The sequence below is a fragment of the Ictalurus punctatus genome, chromosome 27 (genome assembly GCF_001660625.3).
Source record: "Ictalurus punctatus breed USDA103 chromosome 27, Coco_2.0, whole genome shotgun sequence".
Taxonomy (NCBI): domain Eukaryota; kingdom Metazoa; phylum Chordata; class Actinopteri; order Siluriformes; family Ictaluridae; genus Ictalurus; species Ictalurus punctatus.
Genome location: NC_030442.2, coordinates 4,006,632 through 4,031,692, shown reverse-complemented (window position 1 = coordinate 4,031,692; position 25,061 = coordinate 4,006,632). Strand labels below are relative to the sequence as shown.

The window sequence follows — 25,061 nt, the reverse complement described above, 5'->3', positions numbered from 1 at the left end:
ACATAAACACATCACTCAGCTCTGAAGATTAGTGCGATTAACACCTGTGTCAGGTTAATCCATGCCTCCTTTTTTTTCCCTAGCTTCATAATGACTTTAGGAAACACGCTTAACTGGTAGGCATTGACGAGAGCATTAAAAACGGACTACGGCAGTCCCCGAGATGCTACGGTAAATGTGTTGGTGTGAACGAAAACAAGCTAGAAAAGGTGTCGGTTATAATCGAAATGACCCGTGTCGCCATTTTCGGCTATCGTGTTTTGAAGTCGGCAACACTAATAGGACAAAAAACACTTACTGGTTCATTTGGAAACAGGTTGTGAAAGTCACCAACTGAAAAATAATTACGAGATTAGGATTATGTCATGTTCCTGTCACGCTAATGTGTGTAATACAATACGCCACCATTACTGGATTATAAAATGATCACACACACACGCACACACATGCAGGCAAACACAAGAGCATTGGACTTTCACCCTTCTGAGACACGCTCTTGTATGTGTGTTTACTTTCATGCTTGGTTGTGCATGTGCGTCCAAGCACAAATTCAATCCCACATATTTGTGTGGGTGTGTGTGTGAGAGAGAGAGAAAGAGCGAGAGGGAGAGAGCGAGAGGGAGAGAGAGAGAGAGAATTCAGGCCACTAATCCCAGATCACAATAGCATAAGCGCAACTCGTGATGTTAACTGTTCATCTAAACACAAAGCCTCACTAGCACACTAGTTTGTGCACTTCCCCTATCCCCTACACCCTTCTCTCCTTCTGCACACCATGGTCTCCTCCATCATCATCCATCATCATCCATCCACCTGCTGTCATTCTCTGAGCTGCAGTTTGCGTGTCTCTAACGGGTTAACTCTACGGGTGTTTCTAGCTAAACATTTGCTCAGCAAACAGGAGCTGGGGCGTGCCCGCCAAGCCGTGCGGTCAGATGTTTTGGTTCTAGCGTAGGTGTATGATGGAGGTATGCGAGGGGCAGCAGGAGGTCCTGAGGGATCTAAACAAGAGGCTCAGTGGCTTCCTGGAAAACGCAGCTCAGCTTCAGAAGATCAACCTGAACCTCCAGGAGGAGCTCACAGCCTGGACGCCGACACCGGAGAGAGACTGGAGCTGGGAGGAGAGGATGGTGGAGGAGCTACGGGCTCAGGTGGGAGCTCTGATGCTAATTCGACAACACGCACACACTTAGCTTAGCATACTAGCATACATACGCTACGCGTGTATAAAAACTGAGACACGCCTCTGTTTTAGACAAACTCCGCCCCCGCGTGTGTATCTCTCATACAACTTCTGAATAAGTCAAGAGTTACACTGCCCTCCACTAATATTGGCACCCTTGATAAATATGAGCAAAGAAGTCTGTGAAAAATTGTCTTTATTGTTGAATCTTTTGATCGTTTGTTCAAAAAATTCACCAGAATACTCTGCTCTCCTGGATATCAAACAATTGCAAATACAACACAGGTTTATATATATATATAAAAAAAATCTTTGTTAAATATAGGTGTGTAACAATTATTGGCACCCTTTTAGGCAATACTTTGTACTACCTCTCTTTGCCAAGATAACAGCTCTGAGTCTTCTCCTATAACGCCTGAATACATGGCGAGACCTGAGATCTCCATACAGGATCTCTCCAGATCCTTCAAATTTCGAGGTCCACGCTGGTGGACTCTCCTCTTCGGTTCACCCCACAGGTTTTCTATGGGGTTCAGGTCAGGGGACTGTGATGGTCATGGCAGGACCAGGATTTTGTGATCAGTAAACCATTTTTATGTTGATTTTGATGTATGTTTGGATCATTGTCCTGCTGGAAGATCCAACCACGGCCCATTGGAAGCTTTCATGACCTCCAGTTTCACACGGGTATAAATATGAGATGGTACCAAAATTAGTGGAGGGCACCGTATATGTGAGGCTTGAATACCATTTTTCACACACACACACGTCGCTATCACCTAAACCGACATGTGTCCCTGTTCTGCTAGTAAATCATTAGATCAGAACTAACAGAGCTACAACTCATTGAACTCCTATAACTAGCACAAACTATGCAAGATGAGCAGGAGGTGTGTGTGTGTGTGTGCGTGTGTGAGAGAGAGAGCTTCATTCTCATCATATAAAGATTTTCCCCTTTGACCCTTCAAAACTTTTTTGCTGACTAATAGGCACACCCACCACACACACACACACACACACACTGTCCTTTCATTTATCTTGTCAATAAATCACAGACGCACATCATCTGCACATGACATCTTTATTACGCTTCGCTAGCTATTTAGCGCACTCAAGCAGCTAGCGAGATATTAAGATATTTAAGCTATTTATGCTAAATGTTTCCACTGTCCTAGCTGAAGACTAGTTTTAAAAAGAATGCACTTCCTGCTACGCTTGTTCTAGCGACTGAAAGTCAAAAAGGGTGTGTTAATAAACACTCTCTGAAGCTATGACCGCAGAATATTAAGGTGAAGGTGTGTGACTGAGGAACTTTTATCTAGAGGGGGTAATCAGTTGGGTTTTCTTTGTTTTTAAAAAAAAAAAATCTCTACTCAAATGTCAAGCTTATTGTGATCGCCGTAATGATTAGGACTAGCTGGTATAAACAAGCTAGCATGGCTAATCTCTGCCGGTTTTTACATTTTATTCTGGCAGCCATGTTGCCTTATGTTGCGCTCAAAACAATCAGGAAGTAGGAACGTGGCTGCCCATAAATTAAACAACGATCTGATGTCTTTGTGTTTATATGAAGCGTGTAAATATAATGAGGTGTCAAGTGTGTTTGTTTTGTGTTGCTCTAGTGTGTGTGTGATTATGTCTCCTCTTATCATCAGATTAGCCGCATGCTAATGGAAAACGCTGAGCTGGCCCTGCGTTCAGATCGCATTAAGTCCACCGTTCACCATCTACAGAGCAGGTATGTATGTACATACATACACACACACACACACACACACACACACACACCACTTATAAGGGGGGGAACTTACCATATACGCCCTCTAGTGGCTGTGAAGCATTAACACATAGTAAATGGAAAATAAATTAGTGTTCTATATTATGATTGTACATGATGTACACATGCGTGTGTGTGTGTGTGTGTGTGTGTGTGTGTGTGTGTGTGGGGAGATGTGAGCTGGAGCAGAAGCTGCGTCTCCGACTCGAGCAGCTGATACCGGACCTGAGACAGAAGAGGATGAACCTGGAGCGGGACAACACACTGCTGGAGGAACAGTTACACACGTCCACACTGGAACTACACACCATTCAGGACGAGCAGGAGGTGTGTGTGTGTGTGTGTGTGTGTGTGTGTGTGTGTGTGTGTGTGTGTGTGATATATTCTCATGATATAAAGATTTTCCCCTTTGACCCATAACAACTTCCTGTGTTTTTGCTGACTAATAGACACACACACACACACACACACACACACACACACACACACTGCAGTATGAGAGCCTGCTCCCCCCTCCTGTTATTTATTTCTTACTCCCTTATTGTCTCTTCCTCTCCTTGTCTTTCTCCTTCTCCCGCTCTCCTCTATAGCACTTTTATCCCTCCATTATTTATCTCTCTTCTTCTACTGTCTTTATCCCTCTCTCATTCTTTCTTCCCACCAGTCCGTCTCTGTCCATCCCTCCTCTTCCACACACCTCATTACTCTCTCTATTTCTCCGCTATTCTTTATTTTTTTTATTCTCACCCCTTTCTTTCCATCCATTCTTCCCTTTCTCTTTCTCCCTTCCTTCTCTTAATGTCTCCATCCCTCCATCTCTGTTTCCTTCTCTACCTTCCCGAGTTCTCCTCAATCGTTCTCATCCCATCTCTCACTCCTTTTCGATCACCTTTTCTCTCTTTCTCTACCTCCTTCTCTCTCTGTCCGTCTCTACCTCCTTCCTTCTGTATCTTCTTTTCTCGAGCTCCTGCTCTCACTTCACGCTTCTCTTCTCTATCTCCTTTTCTCGAGCTCCTTCTTTCTCCTTCACTCTGTCCATCTCTCTTCCTCCTTTATCTCCTTCACTCTCTCTCCGGCTCTCTAACGCCTTCATTCTGCATCTTCTTTTCTTGATCTCCTTCTCTTCTCCATCTCCTTCTGTCTGTCTCCTTCTCTCTCTGTGCATCTCTCTCCCTCCTTCTCTATCTCCTTTCTACCCTTCTCTCTCTCCCTCCTTCTCTATCTCCTTTCTACCCTTCTCTCTCTCCCTCCTTCTCTATCTCCTTTCTATCCTTCTCTCTCTCCCTCCTTCTCTATCTCCTTTCTATCCTTCTCTCTCTCCCTCCTTCTCTATCTCCTTTCTATCCTTCTCTATCTCCTTTCTATCCTTCTCTCTCTCCCTCCTTCTCTATCTACTTTCTATCCTTCTCTCTCTCCCTCCTTCTCTATTTCCTTTCTATCCTTCTCTATCTCCTTTCTATCCTTCTCTCTCTCCCTCCTTCTCTATCTCCTTTCTATCCGCTTCTCTCTCTCTCCATCTTTCTCTCTTTCCTTCCCTTTGCCTTCGTCTCTTGCCTTTATTCCTTATCTTCTTCTATCTCCTTCGCTCTCCATCCCTCTGTCTTCCTCTTCTCTCCTTCTCTCTCCCTCCTTTCTCTTTCTCTCTCTCTCTCTACTCTGAATACTGTACAACATTAATAGTAAAGCAGCAGAAACAGTAAAGGATGGATACTCCAGCTTTTGTTTTGTTTTTTATCTGGAATCTCTATCCACGGTATCTGTAGAGTGTGTGAGAACCACAAACAGACGAAAGAACTGAAAGTCGGTTCACTCCAGACTCGTTTAGAGCCGAAGTGGAAGGGCAGCCGTCTGACTTCATCTACTGTACAGTGGATTGTTTTAAAGGTATCAGACCCTGTGATTCTCTCTCCCCATAAATCTCCCTCACTCCCTCATCCTCCCCCCCCTCTCTCGCTCGCTCTCTCTCTCTCTCTCTCTCGCTCTCTCTCCCCCCATCAGAGGGAGTTGTTTGTGCAGCTGCAGCAGGCAGCAGTAGGGGAGGATGGCAGAGGAATGGAGCTCCGGCGTTTCGGCCCAGCGCACGGTGACCTCGGATCAGCTGCACTCACTAATCGATCCCCAGGCTTCAGGCCCACAGCGCACGCCAGGCCCGGTCCGAACGGAGACCAACCTCCACAGGTACGCAAAGACCATGACCATGACGCTCTCTCTATATATCACTCCATTAATCTCTCTCTCTCTCTCTCTACATACATATATATATGTAACACTGATACTGGACATAACAGTGGCCCTCAGCACTGCAGATATCTGTGTGTGTGTGTGTGTGTGTGTGTGTGTGTGGAGAGAAGGTTGTTTAACACATGACTGCTTTAATTAGAAATTATGCCCCAGTCATTGTTTTCTAATGCTGGTGTGTTTTCTGATGTCATCTCACTCACACACACACACACACACACACACCATCTATCAGGCTGATTTACCTACCAATCCGAGAACCTGGCAGCAGGCCATGTGCAGCGTCCGCTCTGGACAGTCCGAGACACACTTTCGTCCTTTAGCCGTACCTCAGTCTTCAGTGAAGTCTGTCCACTCGCCAGTTGTCTTGGCGACGGTCCCGGGCAGTTATTTCCCGGCTGGACATGAATGATTAGACACCGTTAAACCCCCGATTCAGCCGATGCTGACGTTTCAAACCTGCATCTGGTCCAGTCTGAAAAATAACGCCAGTCATTTAAAAAATATATATAGTACGAGGTACGCTGATTATTAAGTGACTTCCTGCTTCACAGCTCGGAGTATAAATAATGAACAAAGTCCATTATACAAAGCCCTATGAATGAGCCGTTGCTATAGAAACGATAACGTATCAGAACGAGCGCATTAATGTAAAACTACTACTACTATAAAAGAGCTGCCGTTATAGAACACTAATCAACACCTGACTTTCTGTGTGTGTGTGTGTGTGTGCGTGCGTGCAGGTGAGTCACGTGAGTCACAGGGATGAGGCCTTGCGAGAGGCAAGGGCAGAGCTCACCGAAGTCCGAAAGCAGTGGCACAGTTTACAGGTGGAGGTCGAGTCTCTACATGCCGTGGTGAGCACACACACACACACACAGCAATGAGTTCTTAATTATGTCATATACAGTATATACAGACTGTATGTATATATGTATATTGTGTGTGTGTGTGTGGTGCAGGAGCGCAGTCTGCAGAGCTCTCTGAAACACACCCAGCGTCAGTACTCGCTGCAGCTGCGGGATCTGTCGCGCTCGGTGTGTGAGCTGGAGGCTGAGCTGGACGGCGTGCGCGAAGGTCTCGCCGCACAGAAACACCACCACAACCAGCTGCTCAACACCAAGATGAGGCTGGAGAGAGAGATCGCCACCTACAGGAGACTGCTAGAGCACGAGGAGGGCAGGTGAGGAGAGATTGTGAGGAGTTTCTTACAACAGGAAGCAAACCTGGTCATGCTCTGTGTGTGGGAGGGGCAATCTCTCACTCCCCTGTCAATCACAGTGACACTAGCCAATCACGGGCGTCTTTGAGGTCATGTATGCGGAAGAGGGTGGATAAAAAGGGTACTAAACTGAACCTTTCCTTGTTGCTGGAGCATCTCATGAACCTTTCGGTTATTTTCACCTGTGATCGGAAGCCCAACTGTGGAAACGTGGATATAAAGTACCTTTAAAAATGTCATTTTTTTGGTATAAATCTGAAGTTATACTACATGCACCTTTCAAGGTAAAAGATACACACACTCAAGGTACAAAATGGCGCATGCTAGATGGTACCATTCTGCAACAGTACAGTATAAGCTACCGTTACTAGCAAGCCTCCGATTTAGCATAAATCTTCCAAAGTGACATCGCCGATGCGACTCAGCACGGAAATACTAACAAGCGAGCCAATACTGGTATCTATTGTGAAGGCTAGCTACTACGAGAGAGTGAAAATCGTTCTAATCAACAATGTTAGCATAGTCGAACGAGAGCTAGCATGCTGGGCAGTGTGTGAAAACGTAATGAGAGATTTTGGAAGATTGATTCTGGAAAAAAATTCTGATAATCTTGCTAGTTTGACGAAATTCATGCTGGTGTCCGTTCTGTCTCGGCAGGTTTTTGAGTGCGGACGGTCAGCCGCGGAAACTGAAGCCCTGGAAACCTTCGATTCAGCAGAACGGAGTGTGTAATGGCTTCGGGAACGAAAACGAAGAGAAGCCAGCCAATCAGGGCCCAGGTCTCCACCGGCAGGGCAGCCTCGTCATCTTCACAGGTCCTCACACAGCACACAAACAGATTATTTATATAATGTGTTTTCTGGTTGTAGCTAAATCGCACGTGTGTGTGTGTGTGTGTGTGTTCACGTGTGTCAGAGCCCATAGTGAGCAGAAATGGGGAAATTAGCACGGTGAAGACTCAGGAGATTGTGGAGGGGAACGTAGTGAGAGAAAGCGCAGAGGGACACGGACGAGTCGAGTGAGTAAGCACACACACACACATACACATACAACTATACATTTAGGATGCTAATGTAGCTAACAAGCAATAGCCTTTCCCCTCAGAGCAGTATTTATTTCTGTAATCTATTTAAAAGCTAGCTCACTAGTGCATTATTTTGATAATACTTAGCTGAATATTAGCTAGCTCGTCCACAGACTTAACAACCTACAAGAAGTAAAATGGGTTCTGCTGGAGAGGCTCCATAATCTTAGCTAACTTCTTAGCTTACGACACTAGTGCAATTCACTTATATGATGTTGCTGAATAAGGAGATGCTAATTACTTTTTTTTTTTTTTTTTTACAAAATCATGCTAATTAGCTTCGAGGATCTTACATCCGCATCATAATGGTAACATTTCAAACTTATTTCTTTGCTGTAGGAAAACTAGCGGGATTGTCCAAAGGACTTCGTACTTACTGGCTTTTTACACAGCAATGAGTGAATTAGCACTGTTAGCATGGTTGGACTGTCCTTAATACATATAGCATTGGCACTTACACTAAGAAACGTGGACTGTGTTTGCTAGCTTTGCATAAATCAAGCTAGCATGAATAAATAAAGAAGTATGTACCCGTTTTACAAAAGGGTACGACTTTTTGTCATCAACAATAATTGCCAGGTCCGTTAGCATCTCAGCCATAGCGCTAAAACTAAAGAGGCCCAAGATAATCGGCTACACATGAGGTAAAGATGATTTCCTGTCTCTCCCGTGTAGAACGGAGAAGATCGATAAGGTGATTAAACAGTGGGAAGGATCTGTTTTCCAAGGAAACCCAAAGCTGAGGAAGAAATCCGTGTCTCTGCGCTTCGACCTGCACATGGCTGCTGCCGATGAAGGCTGCGCTCAGAGCAAACAGGACAGTTTACCAGACGTGGAGGTTCGGCTGGTGATGAAACGATCCCGCAGCATCCCCTCCATAACGCAGTGACTTCGTATGGAAAGCCAGTAGGGTCAAAACGAGTGTGCGGCATGGCGCCAGCACATTTTTTTTTTTTTTGAGGAACATGCTAGATTTGTCTTGTAATAAATTAATGCGTGGCTTTTATTTTGGCGGGGGAGGGGGGGCTTTAGGGTGCTAAAATTTTTATTTTTACTGCTTGTAGCCTTGTCATCCCAAAGCACTTCCTGGATCTGTATGCGATGACATTGCTGTGTTTACATCAGCAACTGCGGCCGAATAAGTGTCCTCCATTAGCAAGGATTTAAAGTTACATATTGCTAGCGTGCATCGAATTAATCAGAATCCCAAATTCTACTGGAAGATTCTAGAAATAAAATGAATTCGTACATTTTACATGAAATGTCGACATTTAAAACCGTTATAACCGTTGATTAGCGGCAGATTCAAAAGATTAGCAAAATCTGTTTGATTTCAGTAAATCTCGTGAACTAGCCACCAGCTGACGTTAGCAATATGAATAAAGTTCACGATGTATTTATTTTCTCAGAACCTTCTAGAATTATTTGGTCAGTGTTTTACAGTTTTAATCTCCTAATGTGTCAAAATCAAATACGACTGTAACCTCATTTCAAAGTTGAGAAATGGAACGCTATTTATTGTTGAGCTGCCATTTTGTTCCGTCACAACATCATGCTGAACTCAGGGTTGAGGACACCTTCCCGTGTTCCCGAGTTTCATTTGTTGTGGGGAAAAAAAATATCTAAATGCTATTAAAACAAAATGCAGCCAACATGAGAAGACTTAGCAAGAGACCTTCAGAATTTGCTGGCAAAAAAGTAGCTTTATGCTAATAACACATCCTTGTTCACTTCCCTTTAGCGTTAACGGTAAACAGTAACATAGTTTAATACTTAATATTTGGCTGGAAAAAGTTTTATGTGGTGACTGTTACTATATCATGCTAACTAGTTAGCAAATTATCAATTAGTATGCTGGTTAGTTAGCAAGTCGGCTAGTTTAATGCTGCATTTGACTAAGGTCATAATTTATGACCTCATCCTAGAAAAAAAGCAAAGAAATAAATGTCAAAAAAGTCAGAATAAGCGTTCTAGTCACTTAGCTAGCTAGACTGCAAGCCAGTGATTGTAAAAATCTGGGGAACTCTTGCTAGCTTAGCATAACTCACAACTCATCCTGAGGCTGTGCTTTGCTATCAATTAGCAAGCTAGCTAGCTAGCTAGCAATCCAGCTAGTCTAGCTAGTTAGCAGCGCACTTACCTTAAATCTTCCTGGAATATTTTTAGCTAGCAAACACTGTGTGTGATGTAGCAGATTAACATCTCCAAGTTGTGAGGAAAAAGTTGTCGAAAACAGTGTTGAGAATACAAAAATGAAATCTCTGTGACCTCATATTCATTTGGATAGAAATGGTCAGTCCCAAAAAGCCCATTTTAACATGTTTGGTGTTTATTATTATTTTCTAACCAAAGTCTGTGATTTATTTATTTATGCAACAGACCAATGTGCTTTATAATGGCCATGTGTGAATATGGAACGCCATCGGGGACAAAACCCGTGGCCACATCTGCACTGGTGACATCTTACACTGTAACACGCAGTAAAAACCTGTTCCCATGACATCGCTGTGCCACATCACACTTTATTCATCACGAAACGAGAAAAGTAATCTTTTGATCAAAAGAAACCGCACTTATGATCGCAAACATTCGCGCTGATTAACATTAAGCTAAACAAATCGTAAGCTATGATCCTCTCCGCTGATTCCAAATGCACTTTGAAACTTTCTACATTTTATTTACTTTTTGTTTGTTTGTTTTCCTATATATTGTTCTCTCAATTTAATATATTTTATTCTAATATAGTAATATATTCTGCACCTTTATCCTCTGCTGTAATGAGAGGTGTTGAAATGAAACAGCGTTAATAAAGCTCTGATGCTAAATAACACTAATGCTGCAGTCTGTCCAATTTTGGGTTCAATTATATATCAGTTTATAAGTAGGAAGGAAGTTATATTTGAACTTTTTTAATGCTAATGAAGAAAACTCATAGAAGCAGGTAACATTATCTAAATCTAGCACATTCATTTTTTTATATTAATGTTTACGTGATAATTAATATTCTTTTTTTATACTTGATAATACTTTTGCCATTATTTTATTTAGCTAATATGCATAAACATTTGCAGACACCCTTATCCAAAGCCAATTACATTTATCTCTTTTATACAACTCAGCAGTTGAGGGGTAAGGATTTGCTCAAGGGCCCAACTGTGGCAGCTTGGCAGTACTGGGATTTGAACACATGACCATCTGATCAATAGGCTAATGTCTTTACCCCTGAGCTATCACTGCCCCAGGGCTTACAGCACCTGGTATTCCCAGGTGGTCTCCCATTAAAAGTTAGTATGTTGCACACTGGAAAACCAGTTAGTATTATTACTCAACAAGTGTCTAGAATAGTACAAAGCACTAGTTTGTTTAGTCAGATGTGAACACAGTGTGACATGGTGTTATGCTGCCCCCATTATTTATGCTGGTACTGCACCATGCAGACATCACAAAAGACTTATTTGCATAATATAACATTTTTATTAATCAGAATTCGCACCATAACATGACAGAACTTTTATTAGCATAATTTATTTAAGCAATTTTAATAGCATAACAACAATTTCTTAGCATGTCAGAATTTATTTATAACATGATACATTTTAATAGCAAAGAAATTTGAGTTTTACTTACAAACCATATATATATATATATATATATATATATATATATATATATATATATATATATATATATATATAAGCATATATTAAAGTGCATCTATTTTGCTTTTTAAACATGCCTAATTGTGTTTTAAAGGTCTCATACAATAGGCTTACATGCATCCAAGGTCAAAAAACACTTTCATTTTCTCATAATTTACATCTTTTTCTCAGCGCCACAAACGACTCGTTCTTAACTTATTGCACGTTATTAATTCATATTAACATTGACTGAATTCTAAAAAAAAAACTTCATCACTGAACATCAAACTGGTCATGATATTAACTCATTAACATTAACTGCATATGAAATATACTACTCTACAAATATATTTTTCTGTGCAATATATACTTTTTTGTCATTCATCATTTAAATCTTTCAACGGTGTACTGGCCCTTTAATTCAACGCGAGAAGGCTTCTCTGCTGCTCACTCCCGGTGTAAAATTTTAGCAGAGATTACAAACTGCAGTTTTGTCATCATTCCACACAAGAGACATCATCTTTACACACAGCACGAAATCAATGAGTTTTCCCGCCCTCTTTTGATTGACAGGATATAATCGGTCCTGATGTTTTTAAACTATCGGCCGAAAGCAGGTAGCGGGGAAAAATAACCGATACATCGGTGCATCTCTAGTCAAAACCCAATAGTACATGGATTTTGTATTTTTCAGATGCAGCCAGAGTTGGTTTCTATTCTCACAATGAATTCATTCTACATTCAATGCTCATTCCCAATTTTACAGCTCCGATCTGTTCAGACTGTTGTTTGAACTTTCAGTCCTGTTTGTTTTTGGGATTCCAACTCTCCAGCTGTCACAGTGACAGCTTCCTTTTTTTATTAGTGGTAGAAGTTGTGAGAGTTGCAAGCCCTGCTGCTTATCCGGTGTTCATCTTCTTTTCTTCTCTCCGCAAACTGCTCAGAAATCTTATCTACGTGCACCACCTGCGCTTCCAAACTATGATTTACCATTCGATTAACCCAGCATGTAATTTTCTTCATCGATATAGCGCTGTAGTATTTTCCGACAATTCAATATATGTGTAAAATATTAGTAGAAAACTCCAACAGCACAAAAAATAACAACAATGGCAACAACCACCAGCAGAACTCCCCACCATGGAAAAAGTGGACTGCTTTACTGCTCCACACTCTGAAGACTCTGAAAGAAAGAAATGAGAATTTCAACTCAAATAATTTCAAAATCTTTATCTGATGAGTATTAAACTTTAAATTTATAGCTAACTAAAGGTGTCTAGGGTGTAAATGATGTGAAGGGAATTATTAGTAATAAAACATGGCGACTCGACATTCACTCAACAAATAACTGTTCAACGTTATTAGTAACGGTGTTCTTAAAGCTCGTATAAATGCACTGACATTGCATCGTTAATCATCGTTGTATGACAGAGTCTTTATATTGAACATAATTCACATAGTCAGTGCAGTGCTGCGTGTTCTCCTGCTCTCCTGCTCTTTAAGGAAGCGAGTGCATTTTCCCGTCGTTTTTTTTCTTTGCCGAATGAAACACTCACCACTGATCCTGAGATCGACGGCTTCGGGTTGACCCGGTTCCTCGTGTCTGTGTCTACAGCGATATATCCCTCCGTCAGACTGCTGGACCTTGGGGATGGTCAGGGACAGATCTCCATTTTTATACTGGCTCGCCGTAATGAAGCCGTGACCTTCGAAACCTGGACCGTAGCTCATCTTCCCACGCTGAAGCGTCACGAAAGGTTGATCATCTTTTTCCCACTGAACGTTGATGTTTTTGTCAGGGATACGCTTGTCTGTGTTAGCGTAGCAGGGGAGAGTCACATTCTCTCCGACGCAAACGCTTTTCAGAGTAGCGACTTAATGGGAAAGCAGAGAACAGACTGTAAGCCAACTGTTAAAATCAGTTTTTCTGTAGACAGAAGCATCAGCTATTAGACTCCAAGGTTTATTAATAGGGAAGAAAATTTCAACTCTCTAATCAACATTAGAAGGGAAGAATTATTGACTTACAAACTACGTCAAGATGAAATTTGCATATCTCGGCTTTGTCGCAGTAGCAGACGTACCAGCCCTTGTCGTTGTACATGACAGGGTTGAGTTGAAGAGATGGTCCTCCATGCACAAACCTCGTTCGGTTCTCGAAACCGTTGCCTTCAACACAAGTGCTCCTCTTACATTCACTCACAAGTATTTCAGTCCGCACCGAGAACATCCATGAAACATCACCCGAACATGTACTGTTGCAGATGAGCATGACGGGATCGTATACTTTCACAAGTGCATGGTGATTAGATAACGGAGACACTGTAAGAAACACTAGACACACACAGACAGACCCTTCATTACTTGTCAACTTCTGAAATGCATTTCGTACTCTGGCAGACTTGCACACTTCATGATTTTAAGGCATCTTTTCAGACTAGTCAGATTACTGGACTTACTCATCACAAAGATGAACGTTCCCAAGTGGATGCGTATCTGGGTGAACATGATCGCTGAAATGAATAAAAAAAGAAAGATGAATTAAGCTTTAAAGCATAAAAACAGCCAAATAGTAGCTTTCAAAGAGGTAGTTAAAAATGTTAATATTAATCAGTAAATGACGGTGTTGTTATTTACATAAGTAACCAGCATAGGGATCATATACAGCATATAACTGAAAAACACATGTACTAAATATTTCTTCTTTTTTTTCAAATAAGCATCCAAATATATTTTAATGTATCCCAGCTGGTTGCCTGGTTGTTGTTATGATATTCCAGGCAGGTGCTAGGCAGATGCCATAGTATTACAGGTGGTTGTTGGGCGGGTTGTTAGGTGGGTTGTTAGGCTGTTACTAGCTTGTTGTTATGGTATGCCAGTTGTCATGTTAATCCAGGTGGTTGCTAGGATGTTGCTTTGTGTTTGCCATGTTAGGTTGCTAGGTGGTTGGTAGGCTGTATATTCTGGAACTGGTCAAGGGTCAGATCTGACATCTCTGTAATCAGTCCGTACAGGATTTAGCAGAGTTTTTTTTGTGTGTGATTGTTGTGGGTGTCCACCCCCCTTGAAATTTGTGATGCAACTCGTAGAATTTTTTTTTTTTTTTGTGGAAAAAGTACTTGAATTGTCGAAATCACAATTGCACCGAATTGTTTTCGGTCTTTCGCAGGGATGTTTGTTGGTAAATGAGACCTTTTATCTGTACTTATGTCCAAAGAGGGCTTTGGCTGAATGCGTGCTGTGATGATGTCACATGATGCGTCTCAGCCCAAATCTGCGGTAATTTTTAAAAATCGTACCACCCTCCTCCGGATATTGCAGCGTTTGTTTGATTTTGCGTTCGAAATCGCAAAAATCCTGCAGGGACTGTACAACTGAGAAAGTCTTCAAATATAATACAAGAATATATAATATATATTGTTATATATTATATTTATACTTACACACACACACACACACACACACACACACACATATATATATATATATATATATATATATATATATATATATATATATATATATATATATATATATACATACCCACACATACATATATACACACATATATTCTTTGACAGTTAAAACTACATTTTGTTTTAATAAAATGTAATTTAATTAATTTCTGTATATGGCGGACCAGAAAAGAGGGGGGTTTTAGTTTCAGTGGGACACTTATCAGAGTCGCACTTCTGCTATTTTTTTGTACGGATTTGAGCGATGTACGTGATGCTAGCTAATTAGCCTTTCGCGGTGTTGGCTGGTTAATATCCGCTACACTAGCAACTGTTTAGCTAGTTAAAATAAGTAAAGCTAGCGCTCTGGGTTACGCAGTCGTCTGTATTTACGCTTGTATATTTCCCGACGGGAGATTTATTTATTTATTTTAATTTTATCGCGCCGGTGTGCTAGCACCATTCTGGAGTGTGCCGAGTTTGGCCGGTTTCTAATGCTAGCTAGTCACTTCCTGTTTATTTCGAACTTTTCAGAAAACAGATTATAGACAGTTTATAATTCTGCATACAATGACAAACCATAAATCTCTAGAAAAACTCTGGGATGAAGTGAACCGAAGTGGATATGAAGCCTACAGTGATTTAACAACACAGAACTATAAAGCTTTAAAAGGAGGAGCCTAAAATCTTTCGGCAAACATTACACGTACGACTTCGAAGTTATAAATGACTCTTAAAACAAACAAAAGTTAATACAAGCATCATGTTTAAGTGTTTACCTTTAGTTGAGATCTTTTCTCTCTCTTATTTATTTTTACAGCAAAATAATCCAATGGAACAGTCCAAATCCACAGGTGACAAATTAGTTCCTTTATTTATTTAATAAAATGAAGATAACGAATCGCTTGAACAGCGGGGTATTGTACGTGCATGCACACAAACACCGCAAAGTGAAATGGCACGGTTCAAAAAACTGGTTTAAACCGGTGAAATCCGAGCTGATCTTAATGTAAGGAAACCACGATGTAAACAGGAGAGATGTCGAACCTTGACCACACCCTGGCGTCTCCATGGTTATAGGCATACAGTTATTTTTAGTCGGGTTATATAAGCAGTTCGACTTATAAGACGACTTCCGGTGGCTTTACTGGCAAGGTGAAGTCCTTATAGGCATGCCTGTAACCATGGAGACGCCAGGGTCTGAGTAAAGGCCATATAAGGACTTCTTCTTGTAAGAGAACTTCAGGTGGCCTTACTGGCAAGATGAAGTTACCTGTGCTGTTTTGCACCTGTGCTGTTTTGCACCTCTGCTTCCCTGATAATGTCATAAAGAACTTCATGTCAAGACCATATAAGGAGATGACAGAAGAAAGCCTGCATTCTGCCTCTGCCGTACCTCACTGTGACAGGTTCTTCAACTTTGTACACCCAGAAGCCGCTCGTAAAAACAAGCCACGAACCCCTTTAACGACTGCAGTACAAAAACACGCATAAAGAAAATACTCTGTTTATGTTTATTTCTGGAAGTCATGCGGACGTACTTTCAAATGATCATTAAACTGTCAACTGTTCAAATGTGTAAAGCAGGGCAGCAGAGATCATCTGCACCATACTGTGCACAGTGCTGCTGAGTTCTGGATTGTGATTGGCCAGAAGGTATTGATTAATTTCCTATAACAGCAGCTCTGACTTTAGTGCAGCTGCAAATCACAGGGTTATAGAAAATGCGCTGGACTTGTCTCGTTTCTATGGTAACAGCTCATTGACAGGGACTCCCTACATAACCAGTGTAATAAAAAGTGAAGTACGACAACTTGTGCGCCAATTGTCAATGAAAAATGAAATCTTTATTCCGTTTAGTAATGAGGGATATTACTAGGAGGAAGTTCATGGCTTTTGATACTCTCCATAAATCAGTCCTTCCAGGATTTTAGCGATTTTGAAATGAACACAAAATCAAGCAAACTTATTCGTATTCGGAGGAGCTTGCAATTTTTTATTAGTTTTTTCCCCCCGAAATTACCGCAGATTTTCTGCAGATTTGGACCAAGACGCGTCATGTCGTGTTCTATTCATTAGATCCATTATTAATGATGTGGTCGGAAGTTTACATACCCCTTTCTGAATCTGCACAATCTTAATATGTTTAACAAAATGCACTCTTAAAAAGTAATTCAGGGGACCTACTACCACAACTTAATTAAATGTGTGGTTTCAAGGTAAATTTTTTTTCTAATTTATTGATTTAATTAAATATTTAAAGTTGTGAACGTCATTTTGACATCATAATGTTGCTAATTACATCAACTTAATACTGTGTGTAATTTAAACTGAAATTTCAGCATTAATCGATTTGAAACCAAATTTAAATTGTAGTAACTTAATGAAATTGGCTTGACAGCTTCAAGTCACTAATTTCAAGTCCCCTCCCCTACCCATTTAACATGTCTGGACAAATTCAGACAGTTAAGACTGTGTTAGAGGACCTGTAGACTAAATAAATACCATTACAATGTGAGTATCACATCACTTACAATTAAATTCTACTAAAGCAATGAATATGGATATATTCTCAATTGTGATATGACCAATAGTGGACTCGTGTATCGGCTACACCTGCTAATACATCTGATGGACTATTTTGCACTACTACACGTAGCTAATGCTAGTCATATGTAGCAGTGTAATTTGAATATCTGCTCTTTAGTTTACCGTAGCAGTGGATAAGAACGAAAAAGTTTCATTTGACAAATCTGAGAGGGCTTTTCATTTGTGCTATAGGAAAGAAAAGCATCATTACATTTCTGCTTATTCGTGTAAAAGTCAACTACATTGTGTAATCTAATTTCATGTATTGACACACTTAAAGAAAGAAGAAAATCTTTTGTCATTCACACACATCGCCTTCTAGCTCTATTGTAGTCAGTTTGCTCTTTGAGCAGAATTAGCAGCCTTTGGATTGTGGATAGTTCTATGAGAGGGATACATGTAGTAGATATATTGCTCATTTCATTCAGTGCTTTTATGTCTGTAAAACCTGCAGAGATGTTAGGTATTGTAAACCGCTGTATGGTCTTGACCACCGTGCTGCAGCTCAGTGTCAGGGTCTTGGCAATCTTCTTATAGCCTAGGCCGTCTTTATGTAGAGCAACAATTCTTTTTTTCAGATCCTCAGAGAGTCCTTTGCCATGAGGTGCCATGTTGAACTTCCAGTGACCAGTATGAGGGAGTGTGAGAGTGATGACACCAAATTTAACACACCTGCTCCCCATTCACACCTGAGACCTTGTAACAGTAACAAGTCACATGACACCAGGGAGGGAAAATGGCTAATTGGGCCCAGTTTGGACATTTTCACTTAGGGGTGTAGTCACTTTTGTTGCCAGCGGTTTAGACATTAATGGCTGGGTGTTGAGTTATTTTGAGGGGACAGCACTGTTCACACTGTTACACAAGCTGTACACTCACTACTTTACATTGTAGCAAAGTGTCATTTCTTCAGTGTTGTCACATGAAAAGATATAATCAAATATTTACAAAAATGTCAGGGGTGTACTCACTTTTGTGAGATACTGTATGTGTGTACATGTGTGTATATATATATGTGTATATACACATATATATATACACACATGTACACATATACATGCATATATATATATATATATATACACACACACACACATACATATAGATATAGATAGATAGAGATATATATATATGTGTGTGTATGTATGTATGTATGTATTTATGTTTTCATGATAGATAAATTGGTCCTTGCAGGTGGAATGCACTGTATGAGTTCCCTCCAACCGCTAGAGGTCGCACTGTCCCTTAACATTACAATAAGCAGCAGAAAGCTGTGTTTCAAATCAAACACTACTCACTACATAGTGCGCATTTCTCTAAAGTTTGAGGATATAAAAGCTCTTCTCTACTTAAAGTTTAAACAATACTCATAGCAGTGCGTTTAAAGATGTCGTATGTGCGACATGATACTCATGAGTGTGCTTTGAAGACGCTTAAAATAGCGCACTATGTAGGGAATCGTGTGTGATTTAGGACACGCCCTTCGCTCGTTATTTATTTCCGCTTTAGTATTTTGACCCCGCCTCGCGGACATGGGGATTGGCTAATTCAAGAGAGGATTTCCATTGTTCTTACTTGTAGGTGTTAGATTAAAAAATATATCTATGATATTTTAAACCTTCCTCTTGCTGTAGAGCGTGAATAAAAGTCGCGTTTTAAATCAGAGAGTTTATAAATCAGTGAGTTTCAGCTGTGCTAGTCAGTTAGCCTGGGTGTGATGTACACATTGCGCGTGACTGTCGGGTGTCTCGAGCGCTTTCAGCTGAATGATGAATCCGCCATTTTATACGTGTGATAAAGTCTAACTGTGTGTGTTTGTCAGCATGGCGTTGGTGCCCTATGATGAAAACGTCCTTCCCTCTCTATCCAAACTCCACTCGTCTTCGGCTGAGTTCCGGTTCGCAGAGCGCCGCATCCGATTGGCTCAGGACTGGAGAGGAGGGGGCGTGGCCGCGGTCGTGTGGGACGCGGTGAGTCAGGAGCTGTAACGATGAATCGACTCACATCGACGATACTTCTGGAGTTAATATTATATTTCGATATAACTAGGAATAAACGTGAGTGTTTAGGACGGAGCCCATAATAACTGGCTTGTGGATCCTCCCTCAGGCGGTGGTGATGTGTGTGTACCTGGAGCTCGGCCGTGTGGACCTGAAGAACAGAACCGCCATCGAGCTCGGTGCAGGGACGGGTCTGGTGGGCATCGTTGCTGCGCTGCTCGGTGCGAGCAATTTATTTGTCATCCTTTAGCGTATAATTAGGAGTGTTTGATAAATTACTGGTATGACGGAGTGTTGTGACAGGCATTCACTTGTTAATATGAATATGGGTGGAGTCTACAGTACATTCAGTTACACATTAAAATAGTAGCTACTCGCTCGCTGGTTACCATCTGATAGCTACGACTAAAAAGACGACGATGTTAATTTTAGCTAAGAAAAAGAATTAGCCGGCTAGCTTCGCTATCGTATGGTAACTCGTGTCGTTTATTCCCGTCAGGAGCTGATGTAACGATCACCGACCGGAGCTCAGCCCTGGAGATCTTGGAGGCTAACGTGAAGGAGAACGTTCCTCCACAGCTGCAGGGGGCAGTGCGAGTTTCCGAGCTGACGTGGGGAGAAGGATTAGCGCGCTATGGTCCCGGCGGCTACGACCTCATCCTGGGGGCGGACATCGTCTACCTGGAGGAGACGTTCTCCGATCTGCTGCGCACCCTGGAACACTTGAGCTCGGAGAACACGGAGGTCCTTCTGGCGTGTCGAATCCGTTACGAGCGCGACCAGCGCTTCCTGAGCATGCTGGGAAACCGGTTTTCGGTGCAGGAGGTTTACTACGATTCACAGAGGGACGTTCACATCTACAGAGCGGTGAAAACTGACACGAAGGCCGAGCTCTGAGGACCGGACCGGACGTCCTGATAAACGTCTACGGTTTCATCATGGCGCATGTCGATATAATGATATTGAATGTTATAAAAAGATGTTCTTTACTCAGAGAGTCTTCGCTTCGTAAACTTTTTACCAAACTCTTATCTGGTGAACAGAATGACGGGATTATCTTGCACACTTTTACTTTAAAATATGAACGTTACGCAAAATAACTCATTATATGTTGTGTAATAGCTAACGCCAAATCGAGCATCCAGATTTTCCAGCCATTATCTCACGTACTCCACGACCGCTTAGCAGCGTTTAAACCAACAGAAGCTAAAATATATGAAGAATCAACATCCTAGCTATAGCTAGCTAGGCGCTGATGTAAATCACCAGTGAGATCACTAATGATCCCCAGCGTCCTTGCAACAAATTAGCCGTTTCTATTCGTACGCAACAGCTGACCAAACTGTATTTCTCAGCTAACTCGCTAGCAAACTGGATAGTTAGCATAGAGAGCTACTGTACTTAGCATGCTAATTTAACTCTTACAACTCACGCTTAACTTAAGTGACTAGCATGACTAAGGGACTCGCGAATGCTTTGTGATACGGGGACGCTACCCAGCTACGAATTTTAGCGTTTAGGATAGAGGCCTCAAGACAATGTGAAACGGTAAGCACGATCTCGCAGGTTTTCAAAGTAAAAAAAACAATAAACGTATGATTGCAGGATTGCTGTGAAACCACCACATTAGTTCGTTTGCAAAGAGACGTGGTTACGGTGTTAAATGTTTAGCGTTAGCACATGTTCTAAGTAGCTGAGATCATAGTGTTGGATTTATTGCTCTCTTTTGCCCCCTAGTGGAAAAACCAAGACTAGCACCATTACATAATCTTTCAACTCAAGTTACAGTCCACAAGCTGATTTAATTTTATACCGCAGAGTCTAATTTGATGTTTGAGAGCAAAAGGCACTGCTTTTCTAAGGAAGATACAAGATACGATCGATTATACACAATGTGACCAAAGATACGAGGTAAAAAGGTAGAACGGGTCAGTTTTGATTAGCGGAACACTGATTAGCGACATTTCCGGACAAAAGAAAAAAAGGAGGCCGTAGATGGGCAGAGGTCAGTGATTGGACTGTGTTGCTCAGATTTGAGTGCACTTCTCGAACAGATCCTCAAACTCTTCCGATTATTCACGTTTAGCCATCCATTAAATGTCTTAAGAGCGCAGTGCGGCCTTATGCAACAGTGACGATCTCTTCCTGTCCGTGTGTTCAGCAAAACCGGCAATAAGAAGCATGAACGATTGCCCAATACCATCATCGCTGCACGTCATCACTCGATAAAGGTGTTTGAGATGGCACCTTGCATGCGTACGCACCTTCCTGGGATTCAATTCCGCTTTCGTGCGTCGTATACACGATGCATTAGACAGTAGTGTGTGTGTGTGTGTGTTTGGGAGGAAGTCCGCTTTGGAGAAGATGTGCGCGGACCGGTCGTTAAAAGACAGCGTATTTGTATTTGTTGAGCTTTTAACAGGCTTTTAGTCGCTCGTCTTCCGAAGTTGATGGGAACCGATTTCGACGCTTTCATTGACTTCCAGAGAGGAAAATAACAAGCAGCTCCTTTGTTTGCTTTGAGACCTTTTTAGCCAGCGACATCTACCACCTTTTTGCGAAAGACTTTTACACCCTACATTGTGAAACTTCACCGCCCGCATCGTGAAAGAGAAACTCCGTCGGTAATCCTCTACTCGTAATAATATCCGCTAGTCTGGGCGGGAAAAAAGAAAAATCGAGAGCGGCGAATTTTCCCCTTGCCTTAAATCCGTTCCTTCTCAAGCTAACACGATTTATCTTTTGCGTAAACGTCCGTCTGAAGCGGCATCTTGAATCGGCGTAGCCGAACGACAGAACGGTTATCATGGCGGCGGCCATCTTGGATAACGGGAGAAGGTTTCCGTTCGTTCGTAACGAGTTTGAACACAATAGCAAAATCGGAAGAATTGGAACGAGCATGTAAGATGAGTTAAACGTTTAATACCATGTTTTTTGAGTAAATCTGGCGCTAAGTTAAGAAAAGACGCGGGGGGCGGGGCCTAACCCTGTCGTATTCATTGATGGTATGTTTTTCGTGAATGATTTCGGTCCACCAAAGCGACCATACTCCCAAACTACAAAAGGAACGTTTCATTTTTCATGAACAGGCAACTTTTGTGAACTCGGTTTTCAAACGCCGGTACGAGTCCCGTGAAACGTTAAAGCAAAACGAGAAAACAAATAACCAACGGTGTTTTAATTCCCGTCTCCTCATTAGCATAAAAGCCTGAATGAGCAGGTAGAACAAACGTCGCGTCGGTCCTCCAGGTGATCGAGCCGGCGGAGGAAAATGACGTCTAAAGACAAAAAGGAACCGTCTCGAAGCGGACACGTCCGGCTCTATCCAGCCGACGCCACGTCTATAAAATGACGCCGCGCCTAACCGTCCGTCCGATTGGACGAGGCGGTCGCTGTGACACTCGAACCAAAGTGCTCCATAATGGCTTGTGTCGCGTGTGTAATTGCTTCTTTTTCTGGAAAAGCGAGGCAGCGTGGAGTGTAATTCAGCGCAACAATGTTCCCCTGTCGCGTTTATGGATTCGAAATCATTTTACAGCACACACACACACACACGGCGTGATCAAAGCAAGCCGCTTCCTCAGAGATAGAGATGAATCAGGACGAGACAGGAAACACTCTGAAACAGTCATATACAGTATTCTCTACACAGACCAACCGTTTATTTACAACGCGTTTAGTTTAGCGCGAGTAACGGAAATGTACCCACGATGCTACGTTTGTCGCTAGTACCTGCTAGCTACTTTACACGGAAACAAAAAACCCGACAAAAAAATAAAAGAGTTTTTGACGTTTAATCGTAACCTATGTTAGAATGTCGAAGGCTAGCGATCAAATAATCAGCGACCTCGTCGTCAGGTTTATGAGTCCGTCACGACCGTGGTGATAACAGCGAATCATTTTCACTAGGTTTCTTTACTTTTTTTAAGCAACGAATCAACAATAACTTGTTTTTTGGTCATTAAAGATCCGTTAACAAGGGTAAACGGTTGAGGAATGTTCCGAGAGGAAGTAACGCTCGTCTCCTGATACTCCCGGTACTGCGGCTCTGAATATGTTTTTATCAAAATGTACAATGGGGTTATTGAGAAAGCAGATGTCAGTGGATTACACACTGATACACACACACACACACACACACACTCTGGGTCGACACGAATATGAGTAATTATTACAGCCAAACACATGTTTCCAGTTAAATCCTGCAGCTCTGGACCGCTTCTCGAGAACGTTCCGTCCGTTTCCGGAAGAGCGTCTATTCCGATAATACACCCGAGATCTTCACGGACATAATACAACTCCTTTCGGAATCCGGAATCTTCTACGGATTACGACGTGCGCCGTTTCCGACATCAAACTGTGTGGGGGGGGTGGTATAGTTCTAGAACCCGGAAAAAGACCTCAAGGTTTACTGCGCTGTGCGTCCTGAGATGCTTTTCTGCTCACCGCGGTCGTAAAGAGCGATGATTGGAGTTACTATAATCCTCCCCTGGCAGTTTATACCAATGCGGGCATTTTCAGAAGTCGAAATATCCGCAAACTGAAATTTTTTTCTGTTAAAGCTGGACAAAATCCAAAAATTCTTACGATGCAAATCGAACGAGAACAGTATAGCACGTATAAAATAACCGCAACTACGAATTAGACCTTTGAAACGACTAGAAAAATAGGGGAATGGGAAAATAAATAAATAAAGGAAGGAAGGAAGTGAAAGTAATCTGGGTTTCCGAGAGCACTCCGTCTTAATTGTTCCAAATCCGTATCGATTTATCGATTTATTCTGGCGATAAGAACCGTTTCCGCTGTAAAGCTGGTGGAAAGGCTTTTTAATCCAGAACGTTCCATCCACGCGACCCGAACCAGTTCACGCTGTATTATTAACGCCGCTTTCACGCGGTCCTACTAAACCGGCGGTTAGACCGGGACGTCGACGTTCGTTTATAGTCGCCGTCGTTTTTCAAACGCCGTACATCAAGGCGCTTCGGCTCGAGGAATAAACATCGTACGAGAAACGGATCGGTCTGACCGGCGTCGCTTTACACGTGAAAAAAAACCCAAAACAAACGTAGCTATAAAAACCGAGTTAGGGTTAAATCACGTCATTCAAATGAAGATTCAAAAAGAAACACACACACACACACGCGCGCGCGCGCGTTTGAAGTACTCAGGAGTGTACGTGCCGCAATCTCTTGATGATTTGTCAGTACTCGTGAGGTTCAGGAATTCGTTTCGGCATTCGGAGCCGCTCGGCCGGAAAACAGGAAACGCAACACTCCCAGGAGATACGAGCCCACGGCGTGTTGATGTTGCGTAACGGCGGTGCAGCGTCACCGCCCCGTTTACCTCCGTACAGTTATCATACGCTATATTTATGATCGTATTTCTATCGTAAGATACGTCGCGATGATTATGCGAGGGAAATTACGTGAGATTACGGTGACCCTGTCTTACTCCTTCACTTCTGGGTTCTATTTGTGTGTGTGCGGTTTTGGAGATGTAGCTAGACTGGAAATGTTGCCCTGGTTCGTGATATTAACCCCGAAACCAGTTCCTCTAAAAACAGCTCACTGTTGTTGACAACTACAAGGTCACTAGATAGTAGCCTATAGCGTGATCATCGAATGTGATAGTATCTCGAGATCATTTGGTTTGAAGCGACGTCCTCGTGAATGTCCTCTTGGAACACAAAAAACGTACGCGCACGTGCGTTAGGGACTGCTTCTCGAAGGCTCGTGCGTACAGTCAGTGACTGTCACGAACAATCAAACAAACGTTAAAAAAGCAAACAAAAAAAACAAACAAATGAAAGAAAGAAATGCACGTGCACTTTACACGCACCTGATTCAAGTCACAGTGTGTTTGTGTGTGCGTGTTA

The 25,061-nt window shown here is 42.1% G+C and overlaps 3 protein-coding genes across 6 annotated transcripts; 2 read left to right on the top strand and 1 right to left on the bottom strand.

The window, feature by feature from the left end:
* The first annotated feature begins 719 nt into the window (after nucleotides 1-719).
* Nucleotides 720-10,338, top strand: krt222 (keratin 222). The gene is made up of 9 exons (XM_017459058.3): nucleotides 720-1,151; nucleotides 2,839-2,921; nucleotides 3,134-3,287; nucleotides 4,959-5,138; nucleotides 5,942-6,055; nucleotides 6,161-6,381; nucleotides 7,078-7,235; nucleotides 7,336-7,438; nucleotides 8,180-10,338. The coding sequence occupies exons 1-9, from the start codon at nucleotides 960-962 to the stop codon at nucleotides 8,391-8,393; spliced, it is 1,419 nt and encodes a 472-aa protein (XP_017314547.1). The 5' UTR covers nucleotides 720-959; the 3' UTR covers nucleotides 8,394-10,338.
* A 1,098-nt stretch (nucleotides 10,339-11,436) lies between these two features.
* LOC108259524 (uncharacterized) lies at nucleotides 11,437-15,468 on the bottom strand. Its single transcript, XM_017459102.3, has 5 exons — nucleotides 15,377-15,468; nucleotides 13,602-13,655; nucleotides 13,171-13,476; nucleotides 12,699-13,016; nucleotides 11,437-12,325 (listed from the first exon to the last, which is right to left on the bottom strand). The coding sequence occupies exons 2-5, from the start codon at nucleotides 13,648-13,650 to the stop codon at nucleotides 12,162-12,164; spliced, it is 837 nt and encodes a 278-aa protein (XP_017314591.1). The 5' UTR covers nucleotides 13,651-13,655; nucleotides 15,377-15,468; the 3' UTR covers nucleotides 11,437-12,161.
* mettl21a (methyltransferase 21A, HSPA lysine) lies at nucleotides 14,860-20,179 on the top strand. Of its 4 annotated transcripts, XM_017459110.3 has the most exons (5): nucleotides 14,860-15,303; nucleotides 15,418-15,451; nucleotides 19,009-19,156; nucleotides 19,296-19,407; nucleotides 19,686-20,179. In XM_017459110.3, the coding sequence occupies exons 3-5, from the start codon at nucleotides 19,010-19,012 to the stop codon at nucleotides 20,081-20,083; spliced, it is 657 nt and encodes a 218-aa protein (XP_017314599.1). In that variant the 5' UTR covers nucleotides 14,860-15,303; nucleotides 15,418-15,451; nucleotide 19,009; the 3' UTR covers nucleotides 20,084-20,179. The 4 variants fall into 4 exon arrangements, with proteins under 4 accessions (XP_017314599.1, XP_053532542.1, XP_017314597.1 ...); XM_053676567.1 differs by lacking the exon at nucleotides 14,860-15,303 and having other exon boundaries at nucleotides 15,360-15,451; XM_017459108.3 differs by lacking the exons at nucleotides 14,860-15,303; nucleotides 15,418-15,451 and adding an exon at nucleotides 18,609-18,763.
* The last annotated feature ends 4,882 nt before the right edge of the window (nucleotides 20,180-25,061 follow it).